General features: G+C 44.9%; 1 protein-coding gene across 2 annotated transcripts in view; it reads right to left on the bottom strand.

Moving 5' to 3' along the window:
• The window catches only part of RASAL1 (RAS protein activator like 1), a 262,021-nt gene that overhangs the window by 90,216 nt on the left and 159,504 nt on the right, over positions 1–12,301 (bottom strand). For both annotated transcript variants that reach the window (XM_082272516.1, XM_082272517.1), the window contains exon 3: positions 10,044–10,157. In XM_082272516.1, the coding sequence (XP_082128642.1) occupies positions 10,044–10,157 (114 nt within the window). The remainder of the gene's footprint in view (positions 1–10,043; positions 10,158–12,301) is intronic.

Genomic DNA, 12,301 nt, shown 5'->3' with positions numbered 1-12,301 from the left:
AGGCAGGCATGACTTTTTTTGGATTTGGTGTCTGGGGGGTCTAAAAAGTGTACCTGTGAAGTTTCAGCTCTGTAGCATGTCCAGAACCAGAAAAAGTATAAGTTATTACCTGATAACTCCCTTTCCAGCAATCCTCCAGGACGGTCACATGAGAGATGGCTCCTCCTCCTACAGGAAACACAAGCACAGTTAAGTTTAAAAAGCCGCCCCACAGGCTGCCCCACAGTTGTAAAAAGATGAACTGGCCTGCTTAAGCGACTAGCTCAAACTATAATTCTAAGTATACAATTTATTAATAGGGTGGGGGTCCACCGTCCTGGAGGATTCCTGGAAAGGGAGTTATCAGGTAATAACATACTTTCCCAAGTCATCCTTCAGGACGGTCACATGAGACCCCAACGATGCATACCTAGGGTGGGACTACTGCCTGGAGCACTTTGTGACCGAAGGATAGATCCTGGGCGGAGACCAGGTCGACCCTGTAGTGTTTGACAAACGTCAGATAACTTGACCAGGTGGCTGCTTTACAGATTTGCTCTGCTGAGGCCCCAGCCTTTTCTGCCCAAGATGTTGATATCGCCCGGGTGGAGTGTGCTTTGATACCGGCTGGTAAACTTTTGTTTTGCACTGTGTAGGCTGCGCCAATAGCCATTCTGATCCACCTGGCTATGGATGATTTTGAGGCCGCTTTCCCTTTCTGAGTGCCTCCAAAGAGTATAAATAAGTTAGCTGATTTCCTGATTTCTCTGGTGACTGTAGGATACACCTCTTGACGTCCAGAGTAGCAAAAACCTCCTCCCCTGGTGAGGTTGGGTTTTGGCAGAATGATGGAAGGACTACTTCCTGTGTCCGATGAAATTCCGATGATACTTTCGGGAGGAAAAGAGGGTCCGTCCTGAGGATTAATTTATCCGGAAAAATCTTTAAGAAAGGTTCCTTGATGGAAAGGGCCTGTAGGTCGCTCACCCTTCTGGCTGATGTAATTGCCACAAGAAATGCCGCTTTCAGAGTAAGATTCTTTAGATTGCATTCTTCTAAAGGCTCAAAAGGGGCTTTGGTGAGTGCCTGTAATACTAATGTTAGATCCCATGGGGCCAAGCTAAGGTCTTTGCTAGGCCTGGATCTTTGGATCGATCTAAAAAACCTCTTTACTAAAGGATCTTCTCCTATAGGTTTTTCCAGAAAGATTGACAGAGCTGCCGCCTGCACTTTAAGGGTGTTTACGGCCAGACCTTTGTCTACTCCGTCTAGAAAAAAATCCAGCACAGTGCTAATATCCTTTAGGTTTCTGTTGCTGGGCTCCATTTTAAATCTGTATGTCTTCCATATCTTGTTGTAAATCTTCCTGGTTTTCTGCTCTGGAGCAGTACTTCTGTGACTCTTGTAGATAGTCCTTTATTTAGTAGTATGCCCCGTTCAGGATCCATGCTGCTAGTTGTAGCGTCTGACTGGAAGGGTGATGCGCTCCCTTTTTGGCCAGAAGATCTTCCTGAGCGGGTAGAATCCAGGGTTCTTCCTCCACCATCTTCCAGAGTGGAGTAAACCATGCTCGTTTTGGCCAGAAGGGTGCCACTAGGATTACCCTTGTCCCCTCCCGATGGATTTTCCTGATTGTTCTTGGAATCAGTTGGATCGGGGGAAACGCATACGCCAGGCCGAAGCTCCAGGGAAATGCTAGGGCATCTATGCCTAATGCGTTTCTTTCCTTGTGTAAAGAGAAGAACTTCCTCACTTTTCTGTTGCTTTCTGTGGCGAAAAGGTCCACCTCCGGTGTCCCCCACTTCTGTACCAGCTGGTTGAAAATCTGTTGATTTAGTTCCCACTCCGCTGGGTCCAGGTGCTTCCGGCTCAGTAGATCTGCCAGCACATTTGTTGACCCCTTTATGTGCGCTGCCGAAAGGGATAAAAGGTTTGCTTCCGCCTCTGATAGAATGTCTTGCGCTATTCTCATCAGGTGATTTGAGCGTGTACCACCTTGGTGGTTGATGTAAGAGACTGTCGTAACATTGTCTGACTGAATTTGGACATGTTTTCCTTTTGTTTCTTGTTGGAATCCTACCAGAGCTTCTCTTACAGCCGCTAGCTCCCTCATATTTGAGGACACTTCTTCCCCAGATTGGCACCAGGTTCCCTGTCTCACCTGATGTCCTATGTGGGCTCCCCAGCCGAAAAGGCTTGCATCCGTCGTTATCCTGACCTGTACTGTGGGCATCCAGAGTCTCCCTTGAGAGAGGGAGTCTTCCTTTAGCCACCAGGTCAGTGACCTTTTTACGGTTGGTGGAATTGATATTAGACCGTCCAGTTCTGAGGACTTCCCATTCCAGTGACTCAGGAGATGTCTCTGGAGAGGTCTCATGTGTAGCTGAGCCCACTGTACTGCTGGGATGGCTGCTGACATGAGGCCCAGGACCACCATGGTGTCTCTTCTTGATATACGGTGTAGCTCTATCAAGCGCCTCGTAGCTTCTTTGAGCTTCACAATCTTGTTCTCTGGTAATAGGATTTTTTGTGTCACTGTGTTGATTCGATAACCCAGGAACACTGTCTCCTGTGAAGGGATTCTGTTGGATTTCTGGGTGTTGATCACCCACCCCAGTGATGTGAGGAAATCCTCTGTTGTTCTGAGATTTTCGAACGCTTCTGCCTCTGATTTTCCGTATATCAGGAAGTCGTCTAGGTAGGGAAATATCTGGACCCCTCTTACTCGAAGGTCCTGGACTACCTCCGCCCTAATCTTGGTAAAGATTCTCGGTGCCGAGGAGATTCCGAATGGGAGTGCCTGGAACTGGAATAGGCGTATTTGTGACCCCAATCTGTTTGCGAACCTTAGGAACTTTTGATGCCTTAGGTGGATTGGCACATGTAAATAGGCATCTTGGAGATCTAGGGTTACTAGGAAAGCATCTTCGGGAAGTAGGGTTCTCACTGAGAAGATGGATTCCATCTTGAACCTCCTGTACCTTACTCTTCGGTTGAGGTCCTTGAGATTTAGGATTAGGCGGTGTTTGCCTGATGGTTTTAGCCTTAAAAAGACTCTGGAAAAGAACCCTTCCCCTTGGTGTGATAAGGGTATTTCCTTTATTACCTCCTCTTGCAATAGGTTCGAGATTGATATTTCCCAGGCTTCTTTTGCTGGTGATGTTCTTGGTAGAGATGTTACCCGAAATTTGTGAGGGGGAGTTGTCACGAATTCTATCTTGTAACCTTCCTTGAGAATCTGTACTATGAAACGGTTCGTACAGAATTCTTCCCATTGAGGGGAGAAGAATCTCAGTTTCCCCCCTACCGGCCGTCTGGCGTCACTGGGGCTTGCTGACATTGCTGCTATTATTGGGGAAGGGGTTGTTTGGTCTACCCTTGCTCTTATTGTATACCCACTTCCTCTGGGTATTTGGTTTTCCTCCCTTGGATTGTGTATCGCCTCTCGGGCGGCGAAAAAATCTCTTCTGTTTCTCCTTCTTTTTGGCGGGGAATCCTTTTGATTTGTCCGCCGATCTTTCCAGAACCTTATCCAGTTCTTGGCCAAAAAGTAGCTTCCCGTCAAAAGGGATACTGCACAGCTTATTTCTGGATGCGTAGTCACCTTCCCATGTTTTAAGCCAGAGGGCTCTTCTGGCAGAGTTTACCAGACCAGTGGTTCGGGCTGCTATCCGTACACCTTCCGCCGCTGCATCTGCCATATAGGCCATCCCTTTCTCTATCAAGAGGAGGGAATCCTGTGCCTCTTCGCTACCTGGGACCTTTTCCAACTGTCCCCTTAGCTGTTCCAGCCAGAAGGACACGCCCCCTTCCCCTCTTCTTCCCTCCACTTACCATACTCGGGCTGGGGCCACACACCACAGCCTCTGGTAACAGGGACTGGTCCTCCGCCATTAGGACCGCCTAGAGGGAAGGAGCCTTGCAGCAGGTGAAGCGTAGCCAAGCCGATCTCCTGTGAACTGGCGCCATTTATATTTGAATTTCCCGCCAGAGCTTCCGACGCTGTTCCGGCGCTCTTTGCCCACATCCAAAATGGCCGCCGCCCCACTTCCGGTGGCGGCGCCATATTGGCTACGTCACTTCCGCGGCGCCAGCGGCGACACTGGCTGCACAGCCCATGCTGGAAACTCCACCGGGAGCCCAGCGTGGAGATGACCCTTCCGAGGGGAAATGGGGAGCGGCTCAGCACGGCCTCCAGCTGGCTGCCATGGTCCCCTCTTGGTCCGCTATACCTCGGTTCCCCTGGAGTAAGGTAAGCGTTTGGGCTGGATACTGGGTATTACCTGCCTAGGTCTCCAGCCTTGCTTCTGCCCCCTAAGATAGAGAGAGAGAGGAGGGGGTATCTTCTGAAGCCTCACGACCCCCTCCTCTCCCGTGGACGTCCTCTTTCCTTGCCCCCATTGCTGGCACCGGCCCGCCAGATACCCTTATCGGCACAGGCCGGTGAAGGGAAGAGGTATCCCAGGACGCCTGCCCAGGATAGGGAATAATAAAAAAACAAACAGGGGATGTTCAGGACCATGCTTGTGTAAGCAGGACAGGAAACACAAGAACTGTGGGGCAGCCTGTGGGGCAGCCTGTGGGGCGGCCTTTTAAAATTAACTGTGCTTGTGTTTCCTGTAGGAGGAGGAGCCATCTCTCATGTGACCGTCCTGGAGGATGACTTGGGAAAAGATCATTTTTCTTAGAATTTTTAGTAGCACAGGCATAGGGCTCCTCTCCACCTGGGTGTTTTTGTTGCAGGCATTTATCGGGCATTTTTGGAGGCAGGCATGACTTTTTTTGGATTTAGTGTCTGGGGGGTCTAAAAAGTGTACCTGTGAAGTATACATATGAAGTATAGTTTGCAGGCATGCCTCCAAAGACGCCCAAAAAATGCCTGATAAATGCCTGCAACAAAAACGCCCAGGTGGAGTGGAGCCATATCCCTGTGCTACTAAAAATTCTAAGAAAAATTATCTTTTTTTCTGGTTCTGGACATGCTACAGAGCAGAAACTTCACAGGTACACTTTTTAGACCCCCCAGACACTAAATCCAAAAAAAGTCATGCCTGCCTCCAAAAATGCCCGATAAATGCCTGCAACGAAAACGCCTAGGTGGAGAGGAGCCCTATAAATACATTTGTATTTACAGTGTCTGGTCGACCACCCCGGTCGTAGAGGGAAGCAAAGCCTAGCCATAGTGGATGCCAAGTATGAGTACAAGTTCCAAGATTGAGGCAGCCTGAGGACCAGGTTCTGAGCGCAGGAGCAGGGTGCTGAGCAGCACTAATCTTTTTCTGGAATATATACAAGCGGGAACTCCTGCAGTGGAAGAACAGGCTCTCTGGAATCTTATTGTATTTACAGTGTCTGGTCGACCACCCCGGTCGTAGAGGGAAGCAAAGCCTAGCCATAGTGGATGCCAAGTATGAGTAAAAGTTCCAAGATTGAGGCAGCCTGAGGACCAGGTTCTGAGCGCAGGAGGAGGGTGCTGAGCAGCACTAATCTTTTTCTGGAATATATACAAGCGGGAACTCCTGCAGTGGAAGAACAGGCTCTCTGGAATCTTATTGTATTTACAGTGTCTGGTCGACCACCCCGGTCGTAGAGGGAAGCAAAGCCTAGCCATAGTGGATGCCAAGTATGAGTAAAAGTTCCAAGATTGAGGCAGCCTGAGGACCAGGTTCTGAGCGCAGGAGCAGGGTGCTGAGCAGCACTAATCTTTTTCTGGAATATATACAAGCGGGAACTCCTGCAGTGGAAGAACAGGCTCTCTGGAATCTTATTGTATTTACAGTGTCTGGTCGACCACCCCGGTCGTAGAGGGAAGCAAAGCCTAGCCATAGTGGATGCCAAGTATGAGTAAAAGTTCCAAGATTGAGGCAGCCTGAGGACCAGGTTCTGAGCGCAGGAGCAGGGTGCTGAGCAGCACTAATCTTTTTCTGGAATATATACAAGTGGGAACTCCTGCAGCGGAAGAACAGGCTCTCTGGAATCTTATTGTATTTACAGTGTCTGGTCGACCACCCCGGTCGTAGAGGGAAGCAAAGCCTAGCCATAGTGGATGCCAAGTATGAGTAAAAGTTCCAAGATTGAGGCAGCCTGAGGACCAGGTTCTGAGCGCAGGAGCAGGGTGCTGAGCAGCACTAATCTTTTTCTGGAATATATACAAGTGGGAACTCCTGCAGCGGAAGAACAGGCTCTCTGGAATCTTATTGTATTTACAGTGTCTGGTCGACCACCCCGGTCGTAGAGGGCAGCTAAGCCTAGCCATATTGGATGCCAAGTATGAGTAAAAGTTCCAAGATTGAGGCAGCCTGAGGACCAGGTTCTGAGCGCAGGAGCAGGGTGCTGAGTGCTGAGCCGCACTAATCTTTTTCTGGAGAAGAGCCCTATGCCTGTGCTACTAAAAATTCTAAGAAAAATTATCTTTTTTTATGGTTCTGGACATGCTACAGGGCTGAAACTTCACAGGTACACTTTTTAGACCCCCCCCAGACACTAATCCAAAGAAACCTCATTTTTTCAATAATTTTTTCAATAATTGTCTCTCTATCAAAAACGACAATTTTTAAGAACTTTTTTTTGTGTGAGTATGACCCAGAACCATCATATTCTGATTGGCCAAATACAAAGTCGTACAAAGTCGTCTATCATACAAGTCGCCCCTTATGAGTCGCGGTAGTGTGAACCGGCTCTAATGGTTTTTAGGATATTCTTGTTGCACAGCTAAATTAGTCTGTGCCACAGGAATTGAGTAGCACTGGTCTTTGACTCATGAAAATGTGGTTTACAATGAGGACAGCCATAGACAAATTGCAGGAAAGAAAACCGCTCAATTCCCCCAATAACACAGTCAGTGTTGATGGGGGAATTCCTCCCATAGAGCCATTGTGTTCTCCCAGTTTTGCGAAGAAAGCTGTCCCCACCTGGAGAACAGTGATTATTGCTACTGGCTATAACAGTATTACATGTGGTAATCCCATGTAAAATCTGGCAAGCTGGTTGTACTTGGGTGGTTCCAATCTTGGCCAGTTCCTGCTGAACCAACCAAGATTAGAACTGCCTATGGCCCGCCTAATTGATAATTACATGCCATCACAAATAACCCCCAAAATGGGACTAATATGTGTATTCCCCGTGATTGACAGCTATATCTAGTATCCATACAGTAGTATTTTCCTGATCATGGTATCAGAATGGCCACTAGATGAAGCTCTCGATCATAGGAAATACATACACTAGATTTCCAAAAGTATTGGAACACCTGCCTTTACACGCACATGAACATTAATGATATCCCATACTTAATCTGTAGGTTTCAATGTGGAGTTGGCCCACTCTTTGCAGCTATAACAGCTTCAACTCTTCTGGAAAGGCTGTCCACAAGGTTTAGGAGTGTGTTTATGGGAATGTTTGATCATTCTGAGGTCAGGCACTAATGTGGATGAGAAGGTCTGGCTCGCAGTCTCAACTCAAATTCATCCCAAGGTGTTCTATCGGGTTGAGGTCAGGACTCTGTGCAGGTCAGTCAAGTTCCCTCACCTCGAACTAAGGGGCTAAGCCCAACCCCAGAAAAAAATCCCACATCATAATCCCCCCACCACCAAATGATTTGGACCAGTGCACAAAGCAAGGTCCATAAGGACATGGATGAGTGAGTTTGGGGTGGAATGAATGGCTTAGAACAAAACAGACTATTTTGAAGTTGCATTCTACAAACCCTGATATGAATCCTTTTGAACACCTAAAAAAAAGCTGAAACATCAAGTCTGGAGAAGGAACTTATCAAACCTGAGACAATTGGAGCAGTTTGCTCTAGAAGAGTGGGCCAGTCTACCTATCAGGAGAAGTCTCATTGGAGCTACAAGGAGGAGAGGAGAGATTGGCGCAATCAGATGGTCAGAACTGCGTGCAGTATCTATGCATAGAGCAAAATATGGCAAGGTGGGCTTCGGTACACAAAGTCCGGTGTTGCTTGCTATACACTTCGATGGCTGCCTCCAGTGAAGGGTGAAGTAACCCTGTATGATCCAAGACAAGAAGAGAGAAGACCGGGCGCCGATCTAAGTGTAGCAATAAAACTTTTTTTAACAATAGAAGGAGTACTACTCACAGGAGTACGATAAAAACAGGCATCTCAATAGAGTGGTGGGTATGCATCTCAATAGAGTGGTCGACCCCCTGGACGAACTCTGCATACCCACCACTCTATTGAGATGCCTGTTTTTATCGTACTCCTGTGAGTAGTACTCCTTCTATTGTTAATAAATGTTTTATTGCTACACTTAGATCGGCGCCCGGTCTTCTCTCTTTTTGTCATTGGAGCTACAGAATTTCTTGTTTGTAGCGATTCTTCTCAGTGTTGTGCAAGAAGATATCAAATTAAAGCAGTATTAACCACTTCTCCTTAGGTGGACGTAATATGACATCCTGGGCTTTGAGTGGGGATATCAGGCTTCAGGCATCATTCAGATATCATTTTTTTTCAGCCGGTGATTCCCTTCACCATAGGAATAATCATAGCTGCTTGATCGTTCTTACAGGCGGTGGGAGGGGACATCTACCGGCTCGCCCGTACGATCAGAGAGCCGAAGAAGGAATCGGCCACTGGCGGAAGTGTCACCATAAAGACTGCGAGGACCAGATGGTCCACGGCAGTCTATATGACTCTTGGAGGCCTGGGCGCAATGTGATAACGTCACGCCCAGCCTGGCAGTCTTCAATACTGCACTGATCTCAGCTGAATAGCCGAGATCATTTTTTTACATTTTTTTTTATTTTAGGCTTTCTAGCCTGTAGGAGAGATCTGAGGTCCTATTGACCCCAGATCTCCCTATAAAGAGGACCTGTCATTCACTATTTCTATTACAAGGGATGTTTACATTCCTTGTAATAGGAATAAAAGTGATAAAAAAAAAAAAAACAAATTAAAGGGAAAGTGTAAAAATAAAAAAATAAAAATAAAATAAACAACGCGTGCGTTAGTTGTGGTCACATGCGTAAACGGCGTTCAATCCATACATGTGAATTATCGCTGCAAACATTAGAGTGAGAGCAACAATTCTAGCCCAAGACCTCCACCGTAACTCTAAACTGGTAACCTGTAAAAAATTTTAAAGCGTCACCTATAGAGATTTTTAAGTACTGAAGTTTGGCGTCATTCCACGAGTGTGCGCAATTTTAAAGCGCAACATGTTAGGTATCTATTTACTCGGCGTGACATCATCTTTCACATTATACAAAAAAATTGGGCTAAATCTAGTGTTTTGTATTTTTTTTATTCATAAAACAGTTTTTATTTAAAAAAAAAAACGTTTGAAAGGTTTCTGTGCAAATACCGTGTGACATAAAAAAGTTGCAATGACCGCCATTTTATTACCTAGGGTCTCTGCTAAAAATATATAAAATGTTTGGGGGTTCCGAGAAATTTTCTAGCAAAAATATGATGATTTTTACATGTAGGAGCGGAGTGCCAGAAATCCTGGTATCCTGGTATGGAAGTGGTTAAACCCAAATAAAAAATTTAATATATTGCAACTTACTAATAATTAGATGTGGTGGCTGCATTAGTTTTTGGGGGGATTTTTTTTGTTTCCACCTTGTGATCTGGCCAAAAACAAACCTCCTGTTCTAGGATACCTACACTCTGAATGAAGGTGTAACAGGGACACTTTTCGACAGCAGCATTGCCAGTTTGGGGGGAGGGGAGTGTTAGATGTACTAGCAGATTTAGACACACTAAACAAATTGAAGCCAAACTCCAGCTAACATATTTTAAATAGTTACAGCAACAAGTTTGCTATTTTTGGAATAAAGGGTTTTACATAAGTAAATTTAAAAAAAAAAACCTTTCTGAAATAAAATAAAGTAAGTCTAAATAATAAAACTAATGAAGCTATCACACATTTGAACTGGTAAAATGCAATTCAACAATGTTTGCTTTTGGGCTTAATATTTCTTTAAGGGGCCCATCATTTCTGCCAACAAATTTGTCCCTGTCTGTAGATACACACAAGCACAGGAAAGTAGAGTTTTCAAAGTCCTCAAATAAGGCCCAGAAGAAAAGCAAGCCATCTTACCCAATTGTGTCTTCATCCATCACATAGAATGAGAGTGTGTGGAAGCCAAGTGGGAGGTGCAAGGTGAACTCTTCCCCCCAAAATGGGTTTAGATCCTTCCAGACAGTGGCTGTGCTATAAAGGAATACAACAGAAAAATATGAGACCTACAACATTTACCCATTTTCCTTTTGTTTCCAATTATTGTTTTTAGAATTCAAATCAAAATACAAAATTTGTATAATCTAAAAAAATATATACTGTATATATATATATATATATATATATATATATATATATATATATATACTGTATATAATCTATAATAATAAAATCCAAGTGTCTCTGCGTCCTGTCCCTGTGTCCGTGGGATTGTGCTACTGCGCATGTGCCCCACAGACTACTTCTTTCAGTTAGGGCAGGACTTTCCAAACTGTGGGTAGCAACCCACAGCCGCATCTGAGTAAATAGCCGGCAGTCACTGCTGCCAGCCCATAACAACTGCCTTTTCACTTTACGGTGATGAATTCTGTCATGAATAATAAAAGCCATTTAAATGTTGTATTCAATGTACTTCATAATGCACATATATATTAAAGACATTTAAATTTCATTCTGCACAATATATATATATATATATATATATATATATATTAGAAAAGAATAAATACATGCAGTTCCATGGGTAATTTGCATAAACCACTCCCACCTACCAATCAGACAGTAGAAGTTATATGCTCAGCAGCACACATAGGCTCTGTGTACACCATCGGGGTTACATAGCAGATAAGTAGAGAGAGAGTAGGAGGCGTCTCATTACTCTGTGAAGCTGACATTTTGTACTGTGTATATTATATATATATATATATATATATATATCGGAATATTGTCTGATTAGAGAACACAAACACAGCTCTTATCGGGGCACATTAAAGGGGACTCCGACGGCATTATTAACCACTTAAGCCCCGGAAGATTTTACCCCCTTCCTGACCAGGGCCTATTTTGCGATTCGGCACTGCGTGACTTTAACGGACAATTGCGCGTTCGTGCGATGCTGTACCTAAACGAATTTGACGTCCTTTTTTTCCCACAAACAGAGATTTCTTTTGGTGGTATTTGATCACCTGTGCGATTTTTTGATCATGCGCTATAAACAAAAAAAAGAGCGTCAATTTTGCAAAAATAGCAATATTTTTCACATGTTTTTATATGAAATTCCCCAAAAAAATGGAAAAATCAAAATTTTTTAACATTTTCGGACAATTTGTTTTATGCTACATATGTTTGGTAAAAAAAACAAAATCGCAAAAAGCGTATTTTGATTGGTTTGCGCAGGGGGGGTCCGTGACCACGCGGGAGCACGCCTCCGGAGGCGCGCGCTCGCTCCCTAGACCCTCACAGGCTAGCGACGTAGATCTACGTCACTTTGCCTGTGAGGGGCTGACTGCCGACGTAAATAGTAGTGCAGCAGTCGGCAAGTGGTTAAAGGGGGACTCCAACAGCATTATTAAAGGGGGACTCCGACGGCATTATTAAAGGGGGACTCCCGACGGCATTATTAAAGGGGGACTCCGACGGCATTATTAAAGGGGGACTCCGACGGCATTATTAAAGGGGGACTCCGACGGCATTATTAAAGGGGGACTCCGACCGCTTATTAAGGGGGACTCCGACCGCATTATTAAGGGGGACTCCGACCGCATTATTAAGGGGGACTCCAACCGCATTATTAAGGGGGACTCCAACCGCATTATTAAGGGGGACTCCAACCGCATTATTAAAGGGGGACTCTGACCGCATTATTAAAGGGGGACTCTGACCGCATTATTAAAGGGGGACTCTGACCGCATTATTAACCACTTAAGCCCCGGAAGATTTTACCCCCTTCCTGACCAGGGGGTATTTTGCGATTCGGCACTGCGTGACTTTAACGGACAATTGCGTGGTCCTGCGACGCTGTACCTAAACGAATTTGACGTCCTTTTTTTCCCACAAACAGAGCTTTCTTTTGGTGGTATTTGATCACCTGTACGATTTTTACTTTTTGCGCTATAAACAAAAAAAGAGCGTCAATTTTGCAAAAATAACAATATTTTTCAAATTTTTTTATACAGTATGAAATTCCCAAAAAAAAATGTAAAAATCAAAATTTTTTAACATTTTTGCCCAATTTGTTTTATGCTACATATGTTTGGTAAAAAAAAAAAATCGCAAAAAGCGTATTTTGATTGATTATTGCGTTTACTAACTAAGGGAAAGATTTTTGTCATTTTTGT

The sequence above is a fragment of the Pelophylax lessonae genome (genome assembly GCF_965119305.1).
Source record: "Pelophylax lessonae genome assembly, chromosome: 1".
NCBI classification, from domain to species: domain Eukaryota; kingdom Metazoa; phylum Chordata; class Amphibia; order Anura; family Ranidae; genus Pelophylax; species Pelophylax lessonae.
This window is presented reverse-complemented; position numbering and strand designations above follow the sequence as displayed.